Source organism: Netta rufina, assembly GCF_964035555.1.
Source record: "Netta rufina genome assembly, chromosome: 15".
NCBI lineage: Eukaryota > Metazoa > Chordata > Aves > Anseriformes > Anatidae > Netta > Netta rufina.
In genome coordinates, this window is record NC_140138.1 from 7,383,878 (window position 1) to 7,408,503 (window position 24,626).

At 44.4% G+C, this 24,626-nt stretch overlaps 1 protein-coding gene across 5 annotated transcripts in view; it reads left to right on the forward strand.

Annotated features, from left to right (window-relative positions):
* Window positions 1–24,626, forward strand: part of NPRL3 (NPR3 like, GATOR1 complex subunit) — a 60,825-nt gene that overhangs the window by 27,125 nt on the left and 9,074 nt on the right. For 3 of the 5 annotated variants that reach the window (XM_084295727.1, XM_084295729.1, XM_084295730.1), the window contains 7 exons: window positions 1,761–1,898; window positions 2,653–2,809; window positions 3,266–3,372; window positions 4,630–4,759; window positions 14,534–14,723; window positions 15,855–16,047; window positions 22,281–23,026. In XM_084295727.1, the coding sequence (XP_084151853.1) occupies window positions 1,761–1,898; window positions 2,653–2,809; window positions 3,266–3,372; window positions 4,630–4,759; window positions 14,534–14,723; window positions 15,855–16,047; window positions 22,281–22,446 (1,081 nt within the window). In that variant the 3' untranslated portion in view covers window positions 22,447–23,026. Of the gene's footprint in view, window positions 1–1,760; window positions 1,899–2,652; window positions 2,810–3,265; window positions 3,373–4,629; window positions 4,760–14,533; window positions 14,724–15,224; window positions 15,430–15,854; window positions 16,048–22,280; window positions 23,027–24,626 lie in introns of those variants that run through there. The other 2 variants (XR_014618875.1, XM_084295728.1) reach the window with 2 other exon arrangements.

A 24,626-nucleotide genomic window follows, 5' to 3' on the forward strand; every position in this document is an offset into this window, starting at 1 on the left:
TAGACTGGAATGTTTGCAAACTGAAGTTTGTAAAAAGAATCACAGAATCAGAATCACAGAGTTGTCTAGGTTGGAAGAGACCTCCAGGATCACCTAGTCCAACCTCTGACCTAACACTAACAAGTCCTTTACTAAACCATATCACTAAGCTCAACATCTAAACATCTTTTAAAGACCTCCATGGATGGTGATTGAACCACTTCCCTGGGCAGCCCATTCCAATGGCTAACAACCCTTTCTGTAAAGAAGTTCTCCCTAATATCCAACCTAAACCTTCAAAATATTGTTTTGTTTAGAAAAAAATATTTTAGAACAAACTTCAAAAGCAGAGGGCATCTTAAGGGAGCTAGAGGTTTGTTTTTTTTTTTTGTCTGAAACCTGGCCTGTAAAGGTCTACCTGTGATTCTGTAATCTATAGTTACAGACCTACGTGCGTACTCCTTCTGATGGATTCCAGCCAGCTCATCTTTAGGAGTTGGTGCCATGGAGTGATTAACATTTTGAGGACTGGTTTTTGTTCTCGGGATGAAACATTCTGAGGACTGTTTTTTTTTTTTTTTCTTTTTCTGAGGATGAGGTTTGAATTCAGGCAATATTCATTTAGCCTCTGATGCACTTTGTTCATCTTGGAGGACAACAGCCTGTAGGCATCTTGAGAAGTTCAGCTCTCCAGTGTAGACAAAGTTGGCTTTGGCTTAAGAATGATTAGGGAGTTTGGTTTTGTTTCTAACTCCCTATACATAGAAAGATGTTCTGGGCCTTTTCTCTTCCTCCTTGCTCCGTCCCATGGTCTCCAGCAAGGCTGTTTCCAGGCCAGTGTTTCATTTTGTCAGACTGGGCAGTGTTGTAAAAATTTGCATGGGGGTGCTGGCTTAGTTCCTTACAGTATCTTGCCCACCTGTACCCATTTTTCAGCAGCTACAGTTACCTACCTAGGTATGTTTCATCTCTTGCTTAGATTTACAGACTCCTGTTTCCATTTCTCTGTATTGTTTCTGACTTGATTCTGTTCATTGCTGAAGTATCTGGAAGTGTCACTACCCAAAGCAAGCCCTATAAGGTATCTCAGTTGTTTATCATATGATGTATGGATCAAAAGATGTTGGTTATGTTTGTGATATAGGTGCTCTTGTCTGCTTTGTGGAACTGAGATTTTGGCAGAAACTACTTTTTGTGGTTCAACATGCTTTTGAAATGCAGGACTGAGGGCAAATAAGGCAAATACTTATCCCAAATGGAAACTTTGCAATTCTGCTTTTCAGCTTGAGAGACTTTTCTTGGATGCATATATTTAAGTCTCAAGTCTCTGAACTGTTTAAGGATTCTGAACAAACGGAGCTTTTTCCAGAAAGATGGAAAATGGTGGTGAAAACATTGTGCCTTATTTATCTTTGCCCTTTCCATCTCTGGTCTAGGGAATTTTCTAGTGTAGTGACCTTGCAGGAGACCTTCAAGTAACTGTTCTCTCTTGAGATACTGCTGCAATGTTAAGAGCAGAGGGAAGTGGCAGTCAGTGGGATATAGTCTTGCAAATTTCCCCAAAGCCTCATAATACATAATGTTCTGTAAATTAAGGAATCCCTTGCAGCCAGGAATCATCCATCTTGTTCTCATCCAGTCTGGCGGTAGACATGGTACACTCACCCTTCTCACCCTTTTCTTGCCCTGCTCTGATTCCCATGCAGAAATCAATCTGGTCCACTATTTTCACTTGGTATACACTATAAATGCTGTATGTATTTATTTTCTTCCCGTTATAGTCTCTGTACAACAGGAGTGGTCCGATTACATATCAACAACTGGCTGGAAGTGAGTTTCTGCCTGCCTCATAAAATCCATTATGTTGCAACAAACTTTATTCCTCCAGAAGCAATTGAGAGAAGCCTGAAATCGATCAGGTAAGAGCAAGTCCTTCAGCTGCGGTTTGTCCTTTCACCAGGCCCAAGTATTATGCTGCAAATGATTGTACTGGCACAGCTGGGGGGATGAAAGGACGCTGAGTGGTGGGTGGCTGGGGCGTGAGCTGAGACAGGACTCCCTGAATCTTATGCTGAGGTATCGTGCTGCTGCTGTATACGTGGTGGTGCAAAGCCACAGCTTTCATGTTAACATAAGGTGGTTTGGTTAACATAATTGAGTTTGGTAGGCAGTGCTGCGGGAGAGGTCTGCACTATTTGCATTCAGAGAAATTGTGTGTTCATTTGAATCTGTTGACACAGGACTGATTTTTTGTAAAGAGGAAAGAGAGCCTGGGCTCTTTGATGTCTTATTTCTTGCTCTCTATGGTTACAGCTTTTTACCTGCAAAACTAACTCAGTCCTGCCTTCTTCCTCTCTTCTACTTCATTCTGTATTTCAGTGATGCAAATGTGCAGTTTTCAGTCAAATTCTTTAGGGTTAACTGTATGCCAGCACAGTGTCATTTCTTCTCTAGTCACTAGGGCATCCAGTTATCATATAACCCTTTATCCCCATTTTGTGGGGAACATCTTATCTTGTAACATAAAAATAAGCTTACTCTGAATCCACTTACAGCAAAAGGATGATATTAGAGTGTCATTTTTACCAGCTGAGGTATCATGGCCTGGGAATAACTAAACCTTCAGGAAAAGTTGCAGTTTACTGGGCAAATATATTCCTTCTTTTTCTGCAGGCCTTACCATGCCTTATTACTTCTAAATGATGAGAAGTCGTTGCTTAATGAGCTCCCATTGGACTGCTCTCCTGCCCTGGTGAGAGTAATTAAAACTACCTCTGCTGTGAAGAATTTGCAGCAACTGGCTCAAGATGCTGACTTGGCATTGCTGCAGGTATGGAGAACTGTAAGCTGAAATTCTTTTAATTCACAAGACATTTTCGTTCTTCATGCCAGTGGGTTTCGGTGGTATATGAGCATGCTAGTTTTTTTTCAGTGTGAGCAGAGTGCACAGAGAAAGCTTGAGCCTTACAGTGTGGGGGAGAGATGGGCAAAATGAAGATCAGTGGTGCAGTGATGGTGCTCAACAGTCCTGCATCCAAAGCTGAATCATGGGTTGCTGTGGAAATCCTTAACCTTGTCAAATGTTTTTTGATGTGCCACATGTTATTTAAACCCTGAACTTATTCTGAAGGCAGAGTTAAAAGATATAATATTTTGCTTTCATTTCAGCTCAAACAAGACTTTTTGGTTATCTGATAAGAATTTTCTGTCATTGTATGGAAGTCCTGGTGAGATTTTGAATTTTGCTTTTTTGCTGTCCTAACTTTTCCCTGTTTCCTTAATGCAGGTTTTTCAGCTTGCTGCACATCTTGTTTACTGGGGAAAAGCAATTATTATTTATCCGCTGTGTGAAAACAATGTCTACATGCTTTCTCCAAATGCCAGTGTCTGTCTGTAAGTAGTAGGAAGATCAATGATTGTATTAAGAAATTGGTGAGAAGTGCAGATTTTCTTTCCTGTCTGACTGGATACAGGGTAGATCTTTCGTTGTGTATGAATTTGTTGCAGTTGTGCAGAACACTAATCATTACATGAGCTGGAAATTGCAAAGCCACATATGAGTTTGTCTGGGGTAGGGAGCGGTATCAAAGCAGTTCAATATGCTTCTGCAGTGACATGGGACTTGGAAACAGTATTTACATTGTGATGCTACTCTTAGTATGTCCCATCCTTTAGTACATCACTGTGTCCATATCAGAAAAGGTTGTATGATCCTTAAGCAACGTGGAAAGACTTAGAAAACTTGATTAAGTTGAATCACTGAATATTTCACGGGACTGTCTGGGTATCTGGCACACAGCATCACCTGAAAAGAATCAAATTAGCAAGTCAGGGTAGTGTTGCCATCAATATTGTGTTGTTTCATATGATGGCATTTCCACTTACATGCCTTTCAGTAGACTGAAGGTAATGCAGATAGTCTGAGGGAAGGTAGTGGCAATCAAGGAAGATATGGAGGCAGCAGTGGATATTTTTGCTCTGCTGAAGATTGGCAACTTTTTCTGGGTTGTATTTTGAGATGTTTTTAGAATCTGTGTTGGAACTCAGTTATAGGAAAATACTTTTAGGTCAAAACTAATGGGATGGAAGTATAAAAATAGTCCTGAAAGGGACCTTGAGGTCATGCACGAACAGCTGTGCCTGTGTCATACATGGCAGTCTTCTTCTTGAAGACAAACAGTTTTCTTAATATTTAACTTGACTCTCCTGTACTTCTAATCAGTCATATTGCTTTCCTTGTTCAGCACAGGCAGGGAGAGCAGTCACATCTGCAGCTGCATTTAGCTTGTTTGAAGATTGTGCTTGTATACTGCCCATCCCTAGTCCTGTCATCTCGTGACTGACCAATCCCTGTTCCTTTGATCAGAGACTGCACAGGTCTAGACTTTTTATCATTTTTATTTTTCTTCTCTGGATTCCCTCCACACCCTCAGTAATACAGTGAAGCTGAATGTAATGCCAAGATGAAAATACATATTCTATGTGGTTACTTAAAGCAAGATGCAACATGCCATTAAGTACCCTTACTGTGTTTTTAGATGATAGAGAATATTTCATTTGAAATTGACACTTAATGTAATGCTTAAGTGGATAAATATTACACTGACCGGCAATATAAAACTGACTTCTGCTTTTATCTCTTTTCTGTAGTTACTCTCCATTAGCAGATGCATTTTCTTGCCAGTTTCGGGGCCACAATCTGCCATCGATGCTTTCCAAGTTCTCCCTCCCAGTGTCACTCTCAGAGTTCAAGAATCCACTTGCACCGCCTGTTCAGGAGGTGAGATGGGGGAGCATGCAAGAGCTGTTTGGACAGTGTATGGTTGCCCTGCTAAGGAGAAAAAGGACTGGTAATATTTCTGGAGTACCTGGTTAGGAACTTGCTACTGTAGGCTTAGAAGTTGCCACTTACTACATTTCCAAACGTGATTTGTTGTTTCATATCCGTGTGCCAAAAAGCTGTGGGGATTTTCAAGATGAAGCTGTGTGGATGCTCTGTGGTAGCAAAGCACATTCCTAAAAGAAAAATCATAATGCTGTTTTTCCTTGAGTGATGTAGTATGGAAGAAGAGTGAAGGCCTGTCATAAACTGTAGGGCTTAATGCAAGTTTGTGGATTCCTCACAATCACATTTATTATATCCCATCTGTTTTTAAAAGCAAACTGTCTATTCACTTAGCTTTTGGTACAAAACTGGAATTGTTTAAAGGCTATTGCAGGAAGTAGATTCAGCAGGTAGTCAACAGAAGCCCACGTGTTACAACATCAGCATTTTGATGTTCAGATTTGGAATAATAGCATATTGATTTTCAATTTGTGTGCTGTTATTTTGCTTGATCATGGTTTGCAGCATTTCTGGGAACTGGCGAAATGCAAGAAAGATCTCAGTAATGTAAGACCTCCAGGCTGATGCTGTTACATTTCCAAATGAAAAAACCTCTGAACAATCATTGTGGCAAAGTGAGCATAGGCAAATTTTTTAACTGGTATCTTGTCGTGCTGTTTGCTAGCCTTTGTACTTTGATGACTTTCTGTTTATATTAAATTAGTCACTGTTCAAATACCTAGAAGATTAACATCAATCAAGCACACAAACAATTGCGAGAGATGAATTTGTCGTAATTACAGGTTGGCAGAGATAATGATCAGAGATAGAGGTAACTACTTATGTAGCTTCTAATCCCCATAGTATATACTGGTCAGCTGCCATCTTTAGAAGCGGGGGAAGAGCAGTGACTACTGTTTTGTCAGTACTTTGCTGTAGTTGCAGACAAATCTCTGTCCTGAAAATTGAAGCTGAATCAATAGAGTTAATTTTATTTTAGCTGCAGTAGCTTTAGGAGGCATTTTTACTCTCAGTACTTTTTAAAAAATTAATTACCTGCTTTAGGACTTTTCCTTCAATACTTCTGGTTGTTTTCAGACATCTTACTTTTGTTTAAAATATATAAGTAAAATCTGCCACACACTACTGCAGTTATGAGGAAAGCCTTGAAACAACAGTGTGAGTCAATGTTTGCCAGAGCTGTTGGATGCTATAATAGCTCTTTTAGGCTGTGCATCTTCACTCTGATGCTCGCCTCTCCGTGATGGGGCTCTGAAAGTCAACAGCATGGGTGGTTTTCCTCATCCTTTTGGCATGTGTTCATGCACTGAGGATGATGCTGTGAAAAGCTATGGAACTGCCTCCTGCAATCTGAAAAGGGGAGGTGAGTTTCTGTGGTTGTGGAAGACTTGGGACTCCTTTGGCAAGACGTGCATGAGGATGAGCAAGACAAACTATAAACCAGTGGGCTGCTGTGAGAGATGGCTAGCTTCTTTTGCGTAAAGTTAAGCATGCCAATTCTTGAAGAAGATTGAAATGGAGGGGTGTTTTTGTATTATTATGTTCCTGTAGAAAAGGTACATTCCTCTGCTTTAATGTAGCTTTATAGAATTCCTGTAGTATTGTTTTGTTAGGAACTAGCCTTTTAAGGGAGATGAATCCCATCCCTATCCTGAGGTGGCCAGGCTCCAATTGTAATTAACAGAGATCTAGTTGACAGAGCAAGTAATCTGATGAAACGTGGGTGTTCTTTCTTTCTGCTGTGCAGCAGTAGAAGATGCTGCACTCTGAACTGTAAATATTGTCTAATTGTGTTTGCTTTGCCTTTGAAAAAAAAAAACCAACAAAGTTTGGACTTTTCATTGTAATTTTGTACATTGGAGTGGATGTTTTTTAATTTGTGGTGCTTTTTTTTTAAACGTTGAAGAAATTCACTCATGGTCATACCTTGTGCTTTTCGTCATGCTGACTGTACTGTCTCTGTATTTCTGAAGGTAGTCTGTACTGGAAGGCTGGTACTGTGGGAAGTCTAATTGCTAGTTACCTGTGAGAAGAGACCAACCTCCAGCTCCCCACGCCTTCCTTTCAGGTAGTTGCAGAGAGCAATAAGGGCTCCCTTGAACCTTCTCTTCTCCAGACTAAACTACCCCAGTTCCCTCAGCCACTCCTCACAGGACTTGTGCTCCAGGCCCTTCACCAGCTTCATAGCCCTTTTCTGGACACACTCCAGGGCCTCAATGTCCTTGTAGTGAGGGGCCCAAAACTGAACACAGCACCCAAGGTGCGACCTCACCAGAGCAGCATACATGGGGATGATCACCTCCCTGGTCCTGCTGGCTGCACTGCTCCTGAGACAAGCCAGGATGTCGTTGGCCTTCTTGGGCACCTGGGCTCATGTTCAGGCGAGCATTGACCTGTCCAAGCCATGGGCTGGCAGCTTCTTCAGGAGAATTCTTTGGGAGACCATGTCAAAGGCCTAGCTGAAGTCTAGGTAGATGACATCAACAGCCTTTCCCTCATCCACCAGGTGGGTCACCCAGTCATAGAAGGAGATGAGGTTGGTCAGGCAGGACTTCCCTTTCATGAACACATGCTGACTGGGCCTGATCCCCTGTCTGTCCGGCATATGCAATGTGATTGCACTCAAGATGACCTGTTCCATCGCCTCTCCTGGCACCGAGGTCAAGCTGACAGCCCTGTAGTTCCTCCTTACAACCCTTATAGATGGGCATCACATCAGCAAGTCTCCAGTCATCTGGGACCTCTCTGGATGACCGTGACTGCTGATAGATGATGGAAAGTGGCCCTGCAATCCCATCTGCCACATTCCTTAGCACACTCAAGTGGATCCCATCTGGTCCCATGGACTTGTGACATTCCAGATGGGGCAGTAGTCTCTAACTATTTCCACCTGAGCACTGTTTTTTTTTTCTGCTCCCCATCCCAGACTTAAAGGTTGGGAGGCTGAGTACTCTGAGGATAAGTGGTCTGTCTAGTAAAGACAGATGTAAAGAAGGCATTAAAACCTCAGCCTTTTCCTTATCTTCAGTAGTGATGTTTTGATGCAGTTCCTTCCTTCTGTGTTGATGCAGTCACAATGCCTCATTTAAAAGAGAACACTTATTTTTTGTTTGCTCAGTTACATGGATGGAGGCGCTCCATTCCTCTGGGTAGATGAAAAATGGGACACTGGCATTTTTGTACTTGGGGTGCTGTGGTATTTTTTGTCTGGCAGGAGGTACAAACAACCTGCAATACCCTCAGTAAGGATAAGACTGCCTTGAGAGCTTCAGTGCATGTCTACTTTCTGCTTTGGTGTCTGTCTGTCAGGTAGGTAGGAGGCGGCCAGGCAGTGGCATCTATTGAGACTGCCTTTGCAGTGCATTGCAGTTGAACTCTTCAGTGGTTGAATATCCATCCTCTGTCAGTGGCCTTGTGCTTATATTTGCCGAGTTGTTGGTCTTTGGGTAGGGATCTCCATGCTAGCTTCCCTTTTTCTCTGTTTAATCTGCCTTGCTTGGATAGCAGTGCTGCAGTAGCATGAGGATGAGCCTATGCCTACAGCTCAGCTGATATAATGGCATCTTGGTGCTGCCAAGAGGAGGCGGCCCTGGTTTTCCTTTCCATTCTCAAGTGTGTGCACACATGCCTTCCTCCTTTCCCCCTTTCCTTTGTGCTGGTGCTCTGGCTCCTGTCCAGCTTGACTCTATTCACTTAACTTGTTTCAGCCTGGCTGGTTTTCTGCCAGGTTAGCAGGTGGAATTTGCTCAGGGGATCAGCAAGTTCCAGGACTGGCACAGAGCAAGGGAGGCACTTTTGCAGCTGGGTATGTGAGTGAGGAAAACGGAAGCAACTTGTAGCTAGAACAGCATTGATATCACATATTGTTACTGGGAAGAACTTAGCTGCATGTGTATGTAGCTTGTGGGCAATATTAGCTGCTTGGACCTGCAACTGTGTCTTGATCAAGAAGGTCTGAGGTTACATACAGAAGCCGAGGGTTTCAGTAAGCACGTTAAAATTTCATCTCAAAGCCACGTCTGACACTCACCTTCCTGCTTAGCGTCGTTCTGTTTTCTCTTACCTGAGAACAATGTGATTTCTAAAGAATACAGCAAGCTTTTCTGCTGATAAGAGAATCTGCCCCTCTGATTTGCACAAGATTGTTTGTAGAGTTACCAGCTTTTTGCTCCCATTCTTGTTGATAAGCTAAGATGCCTATTATCATTGTGGTGGCATTAGCTAAACAAAGTGAAGAGCTGTGAGCTTTGAGTCTAAGTCCATATTCAGTTTATCTAAGATTACAGTATTAACTGAAGGTGTAATTCAAATTCCTTTTTTAAAAAAAGGATCTGAATATCACCTAGATCAGGTTGTACGTTTGTTGATAGATGCTCTTTCTCAAAAGTTGTAGGAGATAAGGAGACACAGCCTAGATTCATTGCATACAAAGCAACTGGTTCAGTCTCGACAAAGAATATAAGTGTCTGTGTGCAGAGAACACCCACTTATGGCAGCTTGACTCTAGGGTGGCCTTACAGCCTTTTGGAAGAATATTCTTGTAGAATATTGCAGAGCAGTAACACCAGTCCTCTGGTCATGTCCCTCTATGCTGATGCAGGAGTATCAGGAGCAGATTAAAACTTCAGAGTGCAGCAATCACTGCTTAAGTGGCAGGGTGTCATCCAAGGAACATTGCTCAGTTGAATTGTGAAGGGGGGTGTGCGTGTGTGTGTGTGTGTGTGTGCACCTTTACAAGCACTAAGAAGCAGCAGTTAGAGCAGCTGGTTCTTTGAAGTGCTGTACACTCAGATCTGTGATGACCCATTGCCATTTTTCCAATCTCTCACTGGGATCTGGGATGAGTGGCAAGGTGTTCATTGGTGCGCACCCCTTCATGCCCTCATGTGAAAGCACTGAAACACTTGGAGCCCTAAAACCATTAGCTCAACACCTTCCATTGAGAGAGTGAGTGTACCAGGCATGTGCTTGACAACTGCAATTGCTGCATAGGAATGTTTTAATTCTGCTTCTCAATGCAAGGTTTTCTTTGTACAATATCGGAGTTTCTTCATCCAGATACTCTGTGCTAAGTTTCTTGGCAAACCAAGGGTAAATCATAATACTTGTGGCTTCCCTCCTCCATGCCTTGTAGCCTCAGCTAGTTCATCTGTTTGAGACAAAGATTTAACATCTCTCTGCTGCCCTGAGGAACGAAGATGATCTTTCCATCCATGAGGTAGAAGGGATGCACCTATGTGAATTAGACATCCCATTTTGCCCCTGCATCCCCTTCACTACAATAGTTCATTATCATAATACACAGTTATTATTACAGTTAACTACTTTTTCCTTGATGGGGCTAGGATAACTGTGGAAAAAAACAGAGAAGTATGAGAGCTGCCAGGGAACAGAACATGCATGATTGGTTTTTCACCTTTACTCGAATAAAGTCAATCCATACTGCTGGGACAAAGGCACCAGCAGATGAGGCCTCTGCCTTACACATCCGGAAGACGTGCCATGCTTTGTGTAACGGCACAGTGGAAAATGAGCGTGTGTGTCAGAGGATGGGAGTGGGAGGAGAACTGCATGCTGAGAAGGCAGTTGTCTTCTGAGAAACAGACTGCAAATGGCACTGTTCTGCTGGGCATCTGGAAGGCATTAAGAGTTATAAGAGCTTTTGTTGGCAGAGGTATGGAAACAGTAGGGTTTTTCAGTGTAGCAGGTTAAAAAATATGGCTTTCTAGGTCTGAAGGGAGGGAATGGTTAAGCTCTCTTGGTAAAGTGAGAATTCAGAGCTGTCACATAATGATAAAAATGGCAATATTAAACAGTAATGTTTTATCCTTCATTAATAGGGGTATTCTGAATTTGTTTTATGCAAAACAGGATAAAATGTAATAGATTTGTTATTTGTAAAGCAGGATGGTTTGAATGATAAATGCTTAATGCATTTCAGCAAACATCCATTTCATGCAGTGACTATGCAGGTGCTGTTTTACTGCTACAGAGTGATGCTTAGTTCTCCAGTCAGACCATGAAGAGCGTGTGTCAAATTAACTAGATAATCCAGACTGGAGAAAGGGGGCTTACGTATTTCAGCAGGCAAAATGTGCTGGTTCTTAACTAAGAGGATATCCTTGGGTAGTGAGAAATACTGAGCTGGGATTTGGGTGCTTCTGTGGTGCTGTTTTCCCTTTCCTGAACATGTTGCTAGGCCCTGTTACCTTTGTGTTTTCTTTAGCTTTTTAGGCCTGGGAAAGAAACTACCTTAAGGAATCTGTGCAGGAAATGCATTTTATTTAACATACTACTGAACAGTTTTAGGAATGCTCCCTTTGATTCACAGAGGGAATGAATGCTAAATCCTGTTCCTCCAGGACCTGGGTCTGAGCTTTCCTGAGTGTCTCAAACTGCCCAGATGGGCTGCCGTACAGTGCCCACCTTCTCTGATTTTATCAGTAAACACAAGGCAATGTATTGTTACCAATGCCTTCCATGCTGTGGTGAATACCCTAATTCACCCAGGGTCTGCTGCGCCACGATGGGGGGTGAGGAAAGGGATGGCCACGGGCTGATCTGTGCCAGTGGGAACCATGCAGATGCTGCAGCTGACAGAACCCCTCAGGCTGGGGAGAGGGGAACTACGAAAGAAATAGAGATGAAATTTAGAGTTGATTGTTGAATTAAACAATGAAGAATATTTCCTTTTATATTTCTATCATGGTACTGGTGTTTCAGCCAAAAAAAGGCTAGCTATGGCTTCCTACAGTCATTTAATGACTGAGTGGAGTCAGTCCTGGGACTGAAGCATACCCTTTCCTGGGAAGTTTCTCTCAGCCTTTTTTGCTTCAGGAAGAACCCAGCTAATCCAGCAGACTGAGACCAAGCATGGAGATAAGCTTGTGTCCCTGAGGGATGAAGAGCATTTCCAACAGACAGAGCAGCGCAGATGGTGCGGGGAAGCCCGCTCTCCTACAGACCTTTCTGGAAACTCCATCATAGCTCAGGACGAACAGATGGAGAAAGGATATAAATTTTGTGTTCATGTCTAGAAGTGCAGGCAGCAGAGTATTAGCAAAGCCTCTGCCTTATCTTATCTGTGAAAATGCTTGCTGCTTTTGGTAAGAAATAAGTTTAAACCTGGAAGAAGTATTTTTGTGTACATAAGACAAAGTGGAAAAGGTGTTGGAGGTGTATTAGCAGTGATGGCACAATACACACAACTTAGGGCATAGTGCCTGCTATATGTGCTTCACTGCCTGGTCTTTTTTCTTTTTTTCACTGCCTGGTCTTTTTTCTAGGACTGGATTTTAAGAGACTAAATTCCCACTGAAGTCAGGCTTATTAGAGATAAGCTTCAATGATCAATTTCTTTTACCTAGAGGTGGTTGTTCAGGCTCACTTCAATACAGAAGAACAATTCTCTCTGGTTTTAGAGTTACTCACTATCTCCAAGTCTCCCAGTCATGGCACAAAGACATTAGGCAGTCATTGTTTCAGGGAAGTGTCTTATAGTTGTAAATCTTTACCACCACTTTTGCCTGGCTTATTGTTCCACTGAGCCAAGGCTGTTGTCTCAGGGGTGGCTTTCTCTAGATATTTGCATAAGAGGATTGGAGTGAAGGTGTGTATGCAGAATGGGAGAGTTCCCAAGCATACAGAGCTGCAGCAAAAACAACTGGCTATTTTTGTAATTTACAAAATCACCAAAGTGGCCAGTGGAGGTTGGTCTAGGTCAGGCCCTACACAGCAGATTCTGCAGGTCCGGCAGAGCCTGTCTTTGTGCCTTGAGTTTTCTTGGATTTTTCTGAGGTTATTTTGGTCTATGAAATCTGCAGACCTCTTTAATTTGACATGAAACTAGGTAATTAGATGCCGCTGCATGCCAGCAGGTAGGAAATTTAAGTAAAACATAAAAGAGATCTTTCCATCCAGGCCTGCATCTGGAAGGAAGGTTTTTAGCTATGTAATCACTGGAATAAGCCTCTTCTATTTACAGGCTGATCTGAGATGTTAGCAAAATAATATGCAAATGTACTTGCTATCTTCTGCTAACTTCCCCTTCTCTAGATTTTCTTTTAAACATATAAAATTAATTACACCTTTCATGGAAAAGATGTGTAGAAGGCAATCCCAGATAAGATGTTTTAAAATTAAAATCCATTCAGCCTCAAAAAGTGGTAATCCCTGAAAAGACAGGGTGTGTGTTTATCTGCAAGCAGAAGATGTTTCTTTTGTGATTTGATAGCAGAGAAGGAACTGAAAATTAAATGAATTATGGAAAAAGGAAGATTATGTGGGCTGATGAACTTCATCTTGGGGGCTTGTATTTGAGATTTGGCCTGTTATCCTGATGATTAATACAGCAGAGCTAGCTTCCTTCTCAGAGTCTGAGCTCATTCTGTGTGTGTTTCTCTCACCAAAACAATGTTGGTTGCTATGAAATCCCCAAATAGCTTTTGTCAGTGAATCAGTGTTTTCAGAGCTGTTAGCTATGGGAAGGGTTGTCTATAGTGAAATGAAAAGGCTTTTTGTGTAGAAATTCAGACATGATGATGGGTTTTGAATGCTCCTCTAAAACTCCTGAAAGTAGGCCATGCCAGAAACCTACCAATGTTCCTCCCTCATTCTGCCTGCTGCTTTCAGCATCGCCTTTGGGACATTGTGCTGCTTCAGCTGCTGCAACACAAAGGTGTTTTGCTTGTTTGTTTAAGTTGAGCGTCATCTCTTGGCAGATTTTAAACTCTTGCCTGTCTGTACTATAGAAAGCTAGGTGCCTTTACAAGCATGGCCTGTCCTCTTATTGTGGAGAGATGGTGAGTAAATGGGCGATATTAACCCTGCATATTGAGAGGGGACTCCCTGGCAGCCGTAGGCTGCTGTTGCTTGTCCAGTTGTCTGCTGCCTTCAGCATTACTTCTGCAGCAGGAAGGGATTCCTGGTGTGGCTCTGATACCCAGACTCTCTCATGGTTCTGCAACAATTTCTCACCTGATGACAAAAGCCTCCTGCATGTGGGCACCTGTCTTGGTTGCTTCAGCTGTGTCCTGTCACCCTGCCCTCTCCCTGGCTTTCCAGGAGAAGATGAACTTTGGTCTGACCGCTCTGGGATTAACCGTTTGGTGATTACTGGTTTTAGTGGGCGTTGTGTAAAAGCCAGCATGCTGATCCCGGGGCTCACACTGCTGGGCCTAGGCCATCAGGGCTGCATCTGCCTCATTTGTTTCGCATGCCCTGTGTCTCTCAGAAGGATGATCATTCTTTCTTTTAGCACCTACGAACATTTTTGTTAAAAGAGGACTGAACAGCTCTACGTGGGGTTGTATGGCTAAAGTATTAGGTATGGCCATATCTGTATGGCTAAATCTTTGTGTGGTGAGGGCATTCAGCTGCTCTGCTAGAACATAGCAGCTGCTGAAACTCTGGCAGGGGGGCAAGGTTGGTTTGTTTGAGTGCACTGGCTGTGCTGGCCAGTGTTGCATAAAGACGTGTTGGTCATTAGATAACAGCCTAAACATACACAAATGCTTTGGGTGTAATGAACACACATGTGCCTGGTCACCTTTTTGTGATGGAAAGTGTAGGCTGATGTTTCAGAGAAAATATAAAACTGTTTTCTGGCATGGAAAGCATTTCTGGTTGTGATTTCTTAGGCTTTGTGCATTGTTTTTTCTCCTGTGTTTTATTTCACAGGTGTATAATGTCTCTTTTCTCACTCTGCAGACTCAGCTCATTCAAATGGTGATATGGATGCTCCAACACCGGCTTCTTATTCAGCTTCACACTTATGTCTGTCTGATGGTGCCACCAAATGAGGAGGATTTCCGGGCCCAGGATGAAGACATGCCCTTTACTGCCAGAGTTGGAGGCCGAAGTTTAAGCACCCCCAATGCTCTCAGCTTTGGCTCTCCAAGTATGAGCAAGCTTTTCTCTGTTGTTCAGACTACAGCCAACTTCTAGACCTTCTGTTAGCGATGCCTTAGTATCAAGATAACTTGTCTTTGCTGGAGTGCTTGCAAATTATGAATTGCCCTTCTTAAATTTAGAGCTGGGCATTAGTGAAAGTCTTAAGGGCTTAAATTCTTGTTTTTATAAACAAGTAGGTATTTTTAATTTGTCAAGTTCTCATTTGGTTATGTCAAATATTTTAATATTTATCAGAGGTACTTCAGTGCATTTTTCCCAAGCAAATTTCTACTTCCTTGCTGTGCTAAAGAGTAACCATGAAGGACCTTTGGTTGCACTGCTGTTACTGCATGAGCTCTTGTTATCAGGAGAGGAAGAAAATTGTGAAAAATTGTTTTAAACAGCATTAATTTCTGTGGGCTGTAGAGCAGCATGCAGAAAATACCAAGCTGGCTGTCAGTCTCACAAATGGTTGATTTCTCTTTCCTGACATATTTAATTTCCTTAGTGCCATTCTTCAGAGTGATTCTAGGAAAGCATTTTCTCAAAGAGTAAAGAAGATACAACACAGAAATCCCTAAATGTGCCTGCCTGTGCTGTCATGAGCAGCATTCTCAGAACGCTGAACAGCACTGCGGCTGGAAATCAGGATTGATACTCTGTGCAACCTTCAGCTTTACAGAACTCATGAATTAGGGCAGAAATCTTGGAACGTGAGTTTGATAAGTTTGCGCTCTGCTTATTTTGTCTCACTCACAAGAGGATATTGCTTCTTGGCCTTTCTGCTTGCTCCCACCTTCTGTGTTGTTAGGCTTTTCATGTTACCACTTCATGGTATTCCAGCAGAGCTGGCTGGGAATTTTCTTTTCAAGTGTTTTTATGGACTGTTTATGGTCTCCAGAAGTAGTTTCCCACATAAATTGATGACGCTGTTGAAATATTTGACTTTCCAACTGAGAAAATTCCTGTGCTGTCATATCACTAGTTGCAGATACATGTAGCATTTCCAGAGCCACTTTCTACAGATTTGAGGGGATTGTTTGGAAAGACCGCACAGAAATGACCTGAATTGATAATCTTTATGTTGTTATGCTGAGGAATGTAAACATTCTGTCTCTTTTCTCTCATCCCCTGATAGCTAGTAGTGATGACATGACTCTGACAAGTCCTAGCATGGACAATTCCAGTGCTGAGTTGATACCTGGTGGGGACTCACCCCTAAATAAAAGGATGACAGAGAATCTCCTAGCAAGCTTGTTGGAACACGAGCGGGAAGCTATCCTCAATGTCCCTGCTGCCCAAAATCCAGAAGATCTTCGCATGTTTGCAAGGTAGGAAATGAGTACAGAGCATAATTTTTTTTTCTTATCCTTACTGTTTTATTGAAGGATAGGCATGGACTCGAAGCAAATACCATTAGCTTGGCATTTTGGAAGATAAATTGTTTTGATTTTGTTTCCTTTATAACTATTTCATACAGTTTTTGACAAAAACTAATATATATGTCACAAGAACACCTATTAACAAAATTCTCCATGTATGAAGGAGCATCAGGACATAAGACCCTGTTGTCCAACCATCACTGTTTACCTACCAGTTTTCCTGTGTCCACACATGGTAGATATAATAGCATAGCCTAAAAAAAAAATCTGGGTATGCAAACCAAAGACTTATTCATACTGACACATTTTGTGTTAGTATTTTCAAGCCAGATAGTCTTTATTTTAAGATTTATAAACTACATGTAAATATGAGACAAAGAAAAAAGCATCAGAGACAAAGTCAACCTGAATACTTCTACAGAACAGCTTACAAAGGTTTCAAGGACAGTTTTGCTGAGGTAAGCTGCTTATTTGAGTAGGTTAGTTAGCTCTAGAAGTTAAAGTCACTATGTTGTGTGATTAGTAGCACCCAGTTTTGTTGTTACAAATTTTAACACAACAAAAATACACAAGGTGTGGTTCTGCATATGGTCAAAAGCAGAATGACTTCCTAACCAGCTATCTGTGAAAATGGTAGGGGGGAAATTTTTCCTTTCCTGAGCATTTCAAAACATGGTGGCATCACTGGAATGCAGCTTTCACTGTTTTTCATACTTGCAGAGCAGAAAACCACCTGGGGCAAGTTCTGTAACATTTTCCGTACTTCACAAATTCAAGTGGTCATCCCTGAAAACATGGTTTTCACCCTAGGATGGATACAGTCAAGTAGCCTACAGAAACTGTATTGGCAAGAAGTTGCTTTTCTTATCTGTGATGAAGTTTGCAGCTTCATTACCAGATAAGTGGTTATAAAACCTGTGAGAAAGAAAAGTAAAAATCATAATTGGTAGTATCTTAAGAAAGAATTTGTGGGGGACACTTCGGGTGAGTTTAGTGGCAATGCAGATTCCTAATTATCCTGGAGAGAGGAAAGGATCTCATTATTGCTTCTCTGTCACTTCTTTCATCTGGATAAAGCAACAATTTGAAAGCTTTTGAATTGCAGATGCCAAAAATGACTTCAGTTTCATCAGAAAATCAGCTGCCGTAATCAGGCAGCTGTCTTAATGATGTGTATTTTGCAGTTTGTCCATGCACTAGGTTCTTTAGCAAAGCCATGCTGAGCATCTGCAAAATGTTAATTTCCATTCCACTGTAGATTGAATTGACAACCATAACTCACTCTTAAGTCAGCAGTGAGAAAGAGAGGAGGTAGAGTAAATAGATTGGTCCTGTGGGTAGGATGCTAGAGTGTAAAAATAGCAATGTTTATACAAGATGCTCTTGGTTACTTGTGATTTTATGAGACACCGCAACTTGGAGGTCGTGCATGTATTTTCTCTCATTTTGTCCTGTAAACCATTAGAGATGAGTGTCTGGGTGAGCATGTGGCTCTTAGTGAAAGTATAAATAATTGTGGAGAAGCCACTGCAGTGAATGAGCTGATCCTCCTCATTACCCCAGCAGAGGTTACTGCATCAGGTCTGCTTTTCGCTTCATCTTTAAGAATAACAGCCTAATGAGAGCTGTGCTACAGCAAATAGCTGTGCTGTATCAGCTGCCTACCAGAACAAATTCCTACTATAAATGCATAGTTAGTGCACTAAATATACTGTAACTGACCTTCTAAGTATAGTTTTGTGTGTGCACGAAGGGATGGTCTATTTTCAGTATAGCAGTAAAGTTCAGCCTGATATATTTTCATGTGTCTATGCCTCTGAACTCCTGTTATTCATTAAACAGATGCCAGAAAGAACTTGTGCCTGTCCATTACTATGCAAAGCCAGTATTTGCAAGGCAGAAACCTTAAGGGGGAAATAAGGGATATGGGAGCTTGGCTTTAGCATTGGCTGCATTAATCCTCATAGCATGGAATTGGAATTCAAATCCAAGTTGTTTCCATAGGTGTTGCTGGAGGAGGGATGGCATTGTCCTTCCAGAACTACACTTGAGAAGCAAAAAAGCTCTTTTTGTGCTAGATCTTCAGTAATGTATATAAAGTGTTCCTCAATGCACATCAAGCAGTGCTTTTAAAGACAGTTTGAGGCTTCTCTCCCAAGCCATGGGTGTAGAGTCACTTTTGGGATTTTTTCTTACTCTTAGATTGAGAAATAGAGGTCCTTTACTCCATAGAGGAATATTCGTAGGTGTTATTAAGCTGTGGACAGTTCTGCTCCATCTTCAAGAAGTGTTGGAAAGGTTATCTCTTTGGCTAGATATAAGCTAATTTTATTTGAATGACTAACCTGAGATATCTTTTTTTTTTTTGTCTGAAGCAGTTTAGGGAACTGCTGTACCACCACAGTGCTGATAGCAGGGCAGCTCTGGTAACTTGAACGGGGAGGCAGGGAGGACAGTGATGAGCAATGGAAAGAAATAATCTTCCATCACTGCATCTGGACCTGGAAGCACACATCTGTCAACAGACATAGTTGTGCAGCTTCAGAGGGACCCAAATGCAGTGTTATTCTCAGAACTGCCATCTTATGTCCTCTTTGGGTCCCATAAATGTTCACTGCCTGACAATGTGAAGATAGTGCCTGCCTTCATTGGAGCTGTAAATGAGGGTGCTTGGTGTAACCCTTCTGTGGGGCAGTGTTTAACGACATGCCATCGTACCGGGCACTTCCCTCTGCCCTGCCTGTGCTACTGGTTTATCCCTGTGTAACAGCAAAATGAGCTTTCTGTTCACTCCTCCTTTAATTGCTGTATTTTCCAGGTAGGAGTTGCCTGGGACAGATGAAGCGAGGCATTTCCCAGAGCTCTGGCTTGCAGGCATGCACATGGACATGGATGCATGCACGCGTGAAGGAGCCCAGCGCAGAGTTACTGGGCTCGGGTCAGTCAGGACAGACGGGAACCAGGAGCAAAGCGTGGGGCTCACCAAGCCTGACCACTGACTCCTGTGGTGCACACGCCTGAGCTTGTTGTCCATGGATATGTCCTTATTATTTTGTTAGAGACAAATGATACATTAGTGGGGGAGAGCGGCCATCAGACTGAAAGAAATTATTCCTTTCTGTCTGGTGCTGCACCTGGAAAACTGTCTCGTTTCCCTCTCTCTCCTCTCCCTGGGTCATGAAGAGCTTGGTGAAGGTGGAGAAGGGCCCGTGCTGGCTGCTGGGCTGGGTCTGGGGCATGGGGCAGGTGGGGAGGCTCATTCAGATGGGGCTTATTCAGGCCAGCAGAGTGGAGGCTGAGGGGGATCCAACGCCTGCCTGCAGCACTTTGGAGGGCAGCTACAGCAGATGATGGAGCCAAACTCTCCTCAGTTAAACGAGGGGCAGCAGCACCAAGTTGCAGCTTGGTAGATTCTATTTGGACATTAGGGAAAACTTCTCCAGGAGGGCGATGCTGCCCAGGACAGATTACCCAGCTATGTGGGAGGATCACTGCCCTTGGAGAGTTACAGAGCTTGGGCAGAAAAATCTGCAGCATTGGCAATAGTCCAGCTGGGACAGGAGGCTGGACTAGGCCTTGGAGGTGACTTCCAGCCAGCGTTTTTGTGATATTCTTTAATATCCTCTCTAGCTTTTATTGGAATGGAAACTATTTCATCTTGACCAGTTACAAATCCAGACTCTTTTTGAATATAGGACGGATGTATTTATTGGAAAACTCCTACTTAGGTTGCATAGCTGTTGAAAACCAGGTCGCAACCATCCACACAGAAGTCAGTTGTGCCAGGGTTTGAGAGTTTGGACAGTCACCGTGAGCAGCTTTGTAGGAGGGAGGGAATACGGAGCTTTAAAAATCTTTAAAGTGTTTTTTTGAGCAGTGACACAGGTTAGGGGAGGAGGAGCTTTGGCCAGGGACAGATAGCAACACAGTGCCCAGACAAGGCTAGACAGCATTTGATTCAGCTTGGAAAATCACAGCAAATAAATTGGCCAAAATGAAATGGAGAATTCTAGAAAGCAGTCCTTCTGGGGGAAGAATCTGGTAGAAGTGATAGGTAGTCATTTTTAGAAAGAAAGGAATGCTAATCCCCCTGCTAGCTAAAATGTGAGCATGAAAAGAAAAAAGTCCAAAATCAGTGTTTTCAAAAATTACCATTAATACTTCAGGCAATGGTGAGTTTTTGAGGCACACAACCCCCCGCTTTGCCTGCTAATGGCCACTTCTCAGCGTGCTGGTTACCATCGACTGGGGGAAGGAAGCTGATTAGCCTAATTTAAATGCCCGGTGGGAGATACTGCAGGAGGCCAATGCACTCCACTGATAGGGGAAATGTAAATATGACTGGAGCCCGTTGTTTGTTTGCATTTCAGACTTAGCAATTATGTTCTGCATAACGGTGCCAACGTGAGAGCTGGCAGATGTACATCAAAGCAGAAGGGAGCGTGCAGCGTGTTGTGCTTGCACTGCGTGCTTGTTTTGCTGGGGAACTGCACACCCCTGGGCTGCCTGCAGGGATGAGGCAATGAGCTTACCCGTGGCCAGGGAGCATGAGGAGGGTGATATGAGCAATGGGGCAAGATGGGGAGCAAAGAGAAACATCAGGAGACTGGAGGTGACGTGTGTGTGGTGTACATGGAGGGTGTGATGAAGGGAGGCTCGTTGCATACAGACTCCTTTCCAGGTGTCCATGAAGGGTGGTGAGGTGACTGGAGTGCCCAGCCTGAAGAGCAGAAGACAACCAGGCAAGCTTCAGTCCTTCAGTGAAAGCAGGAGAGGCCCCATCCTGCCATCACCTGAATACAGGCAGGAATGCTCTAAGGGATATTTGGCATCTTTCAGGGGCTGTTCCTGCATGAGGACGGTATGAATGAACTGGAAAACAGATCTTGTCATCTCCACTCATTTTTACCATCAGTTGGCATAAAGCAGCAGCCCAGTATGTTCCTAAACTGCAGATGGGTATGGAAACATGAGCAAAAGCTGATGAATTCCAGAGCAGAGCATGTGATGTATAACACATGGAGATGCACATCTTTATGTTTAACTGGAGAAATGACTCTGGCATGTGTTTGGGCCTTGGCTAGTGGGAGTACTTTGAGTGACGTGCAGCATGGTTCCTTCATTTGGGAGGTTGTTAAGACAATTAAGAGGCTGTGCAGCAAACCTGAGCTATATCTGAAGGGCTGGCTTGGTGGCTGTGCTCTGAGGAGTCTTGGGGGAGCAGCAGCTCCTCTGCCATCAGGGATGCCATCATGCAGTGCAGAGCCCACAGTTAGTCTTTGACCCTGCTGTGACTGTGCAGTGCTGAGGTGAGCTGATGTCTGTGCAGTATGGTGGTGCCCAGCAAAGGGGTATCTGTACTGACTAACAAGGACTGGCCATGCAAGTAGTTGCTGTGGCTTTAGCTTAGAGCCAGGGTTTAGGGGCTCTTTCAGGACTTCGTAATTCCCAGGCCTTCTTTGTGGTGATTCTGGCCAAAATTGCCATCTCCCTATTGCAACCACTTCACCCACCCCAAGCTAACCAAACCTCAGGAGTGCGTGACCTGTAGTTACCAAGCCAGTTGGACTGCTCTGGAGGAAAATAGCCTCTTAAGTCTAAAGTGTAGTTACCTAGACTGCTGCTGCAGAGCTGTGACAAGCACACTGTAGATCCAGCTAAGAGACTGCAGAAGTAAATCTGTCACTTCTTGCTTTCAGGGCTTGTTGGCACTTGTGGTTCTGTGTTTTCTGGAGTTAAAACTACTGACAGTCTCAGGAAATGCCCTAGGCCAGGAAACTTTTCGATACAAGGAGAGCCTCTGCAAAACCCCCAGGCTGCATTTCCTCATTACAGTCTAGCTGCCATGTGATGTAGCGATGAGGGCAACACGGGAGCAGGGCAGCCGTTAGAACAGCTGGGCACTGCTGAAGCAAAGTAAGTGTGATGGAAATTGCACACGTAAATGAGAATTTAGTGGGTGATGTCCCCTGTACTGCTCTCCCGGGGGACTTATGCGCTAGGCATGTCTAAGATAGGCACAGATTTCACTCAACTCGCTTTTCATGTAAATGAGGGACACAAGCCAGGTGTCTTCTGATTTGCATTCCATCGGAGGGGAGACCTTGAGGGTGGCAATATCAAGTCTTGCTGCATCCACTTGCTTTTGGCCCACATGCCTCCCTTGTTCTCTTTCCCTGCAGGCTGCTGCACTATTTCCGAGGACGACACCATTTGGAGGAGATCATGTACAACGAGAACATGCGTCGCTCCCAGCTGCTGATGCTGTTTGACAAATTCCGCAGTGTCCTGGTAGTGACCAGCCACGAGGACCCGGTGATTTCAGTTTTCCAGTCAGTCTTAAAATGACTCTACTGGCAAAAACCTGCCACACGCTTGATGTTCTAGGAGATGCTTAAAACATAAGAGATGAATTCAATTCCTTCTTGCCACATGACACAGAGCAGGTTCTCTCCCTTCGTGCCTCCATTTCCCATCTTCATCCTGCGGTTACTGCTGAGGCCAGTCTATGTGAGGGGCTCTGGGGCCTGCTGCAGGACAGCGTGTGCTTGCTCAGCTTGGATTCCTGCCGTGCCACCTGCACAGCAGGGGAGCTGCTGGGTCACTGTTTTCCTACTCCTTTACCAGGGCTTGTAAGTGTGGTCCAAGAAGATTTTTAACGGCAGTGTTACTGACAGTACATTTGGGTGGATGTTTTGCAGCAGAAATGCTTTTTCTGCTCTCCGGCAGTGTGACCGCTGGGTCATTTAGCCGTGGGCACTGTTCGTGGGCAGCCTCTCCCCACGGCAGACCGTGCTTGGCCTCTGCTCAAGGGCAGAGCAGAGTTGGCCTGGCTTTTAGGGACATGTCCCTGGGTGCCGAGGAATTCTGTCTGATCATCGTTATCTGGCAGCAGTGGGGACATAACTAAGAATGCAAAGTATCACAAGTAAACAGTTTCATGAATGAAAATGACTTGCTTTGTTATGGCTTGCTGCTTCCTCTTCCCAGTATCCTTATTACTAAGTGTCTGTGGGGACCCTGTTGTCACAAGGCAGCCTGTTTGCAGATTTGCAGATCTGTTTTTGACTGGGGCAGGAGGAGCTTGGTTACAGAGCAGGACTGAAATTGTCTGGCCATACTGCAGGTGCTTGGCTGTATTTGTTCCACAAAGCTGCAGGCTGCTGCTTGCCCCTCTGGGGCCTAGTTTGTGGCTCCGTTTCCCTCCCTGCAAGCACTGCTGCAGCTGCAGGGCAGCAGACGAGGGAGCTGGCCTGGGTTAAAGCCATCCAGCTGAAAACCAACACACAGGGCTGTACGTGGCTGTGCTTCCTTACCCAGTTCAGCAACACTTGAGCAGCTCCCCACAGCTGCTCACCGTGGCGGGGTCCAAGGCGACAGCAAGGCAGGGACATTCTGCCATCAGCTGCAGCAAAGTGCCCGTTTTACCTCTTCCCCTAAGGCCAACGCTGAGCTCCAGCTGCTGCATGGGTGAAGGCAGAGAAGACCCAGGGGCCGGGGCTAGGAGATACTGAGCTCCTGAGCACCCCTACAGCTCTGTGCTGTGCATCCAGGAAAGGGCGCAGGGGCAACTTTTGCTTCTGTGGTGGTGGCTTCCAGGGACATGCGGTGTGTACAGACCACCAGGCTCCTCTTGAAGACCTTCCTGTATACCACACAGACCACACAGACAAGCTTGAACTTCTCCCCAGAGCTGCAGGAATGTGAGAGCAGCTTCACTTGCCCACACGGCAGGGGTGAAAAACGCGTTGCCCAGCATAGCCACCACCAGCAGGGTGCAGCTGCACCGAGGGAGCCCAGGGCCCACAGCGTGCTGGATACCTGATGACAGCTACTTCATGCCAGGCCCTTTTGTGCATCACCCCCTGCAGCTGCAAGCAAGGATGTTACAGAAGGACAAAAGTGATGCCTGAGCTAGAATCAGCACAACGTTGCTGCAGGGCCCCTTGGCCCATCCAGTCCCCAGCAAATGCATCTCGGGGCGTTAATGAGCTGGACATAACTAAGCCCCTTTGGAGGAGCAGGGTAAGAGCCTTCTCATGTGATGGGGGGGTTGGAAACTTGAACTTTTTCTTGCATGTGAATCCTGAAGGTGGAGAGGAATCCCTGTCATCTCATTTGTGGTCATAGGCAAGATGCTGACACAGACTGCTAGCTGAAGCCAAGTGCCACACCTCACTGATGGGATGTGGTCACCTGGGCCCAAGCCCAGGGACACAGGTGAGCACCGGACCTAAAGGGGAAGGGGCCAGCCCCCAGGCTGCTGGCCATCACCCAGCTGTGCCTGGCTGGCAGGTGAAAAGACAAATCCTGCCCAAGGTCAGCAGGGCACATTGGCACCAGCCCTGCAGCAGCATTTGTGCAAGCTGTGGCTGAGTGCAGCACAGCGCTCCCTTGCCCTCCCACCCCACGGTCATGGCACGGGAAGGCAGGGTGCAGCTCTCCGCGGGGGAAGTTGCAGCAACGCTGTGGCACAGAGGTTCCTAACACTGGCTGGTGGCCACTAAATCCTGAGACCCAGGCAATTG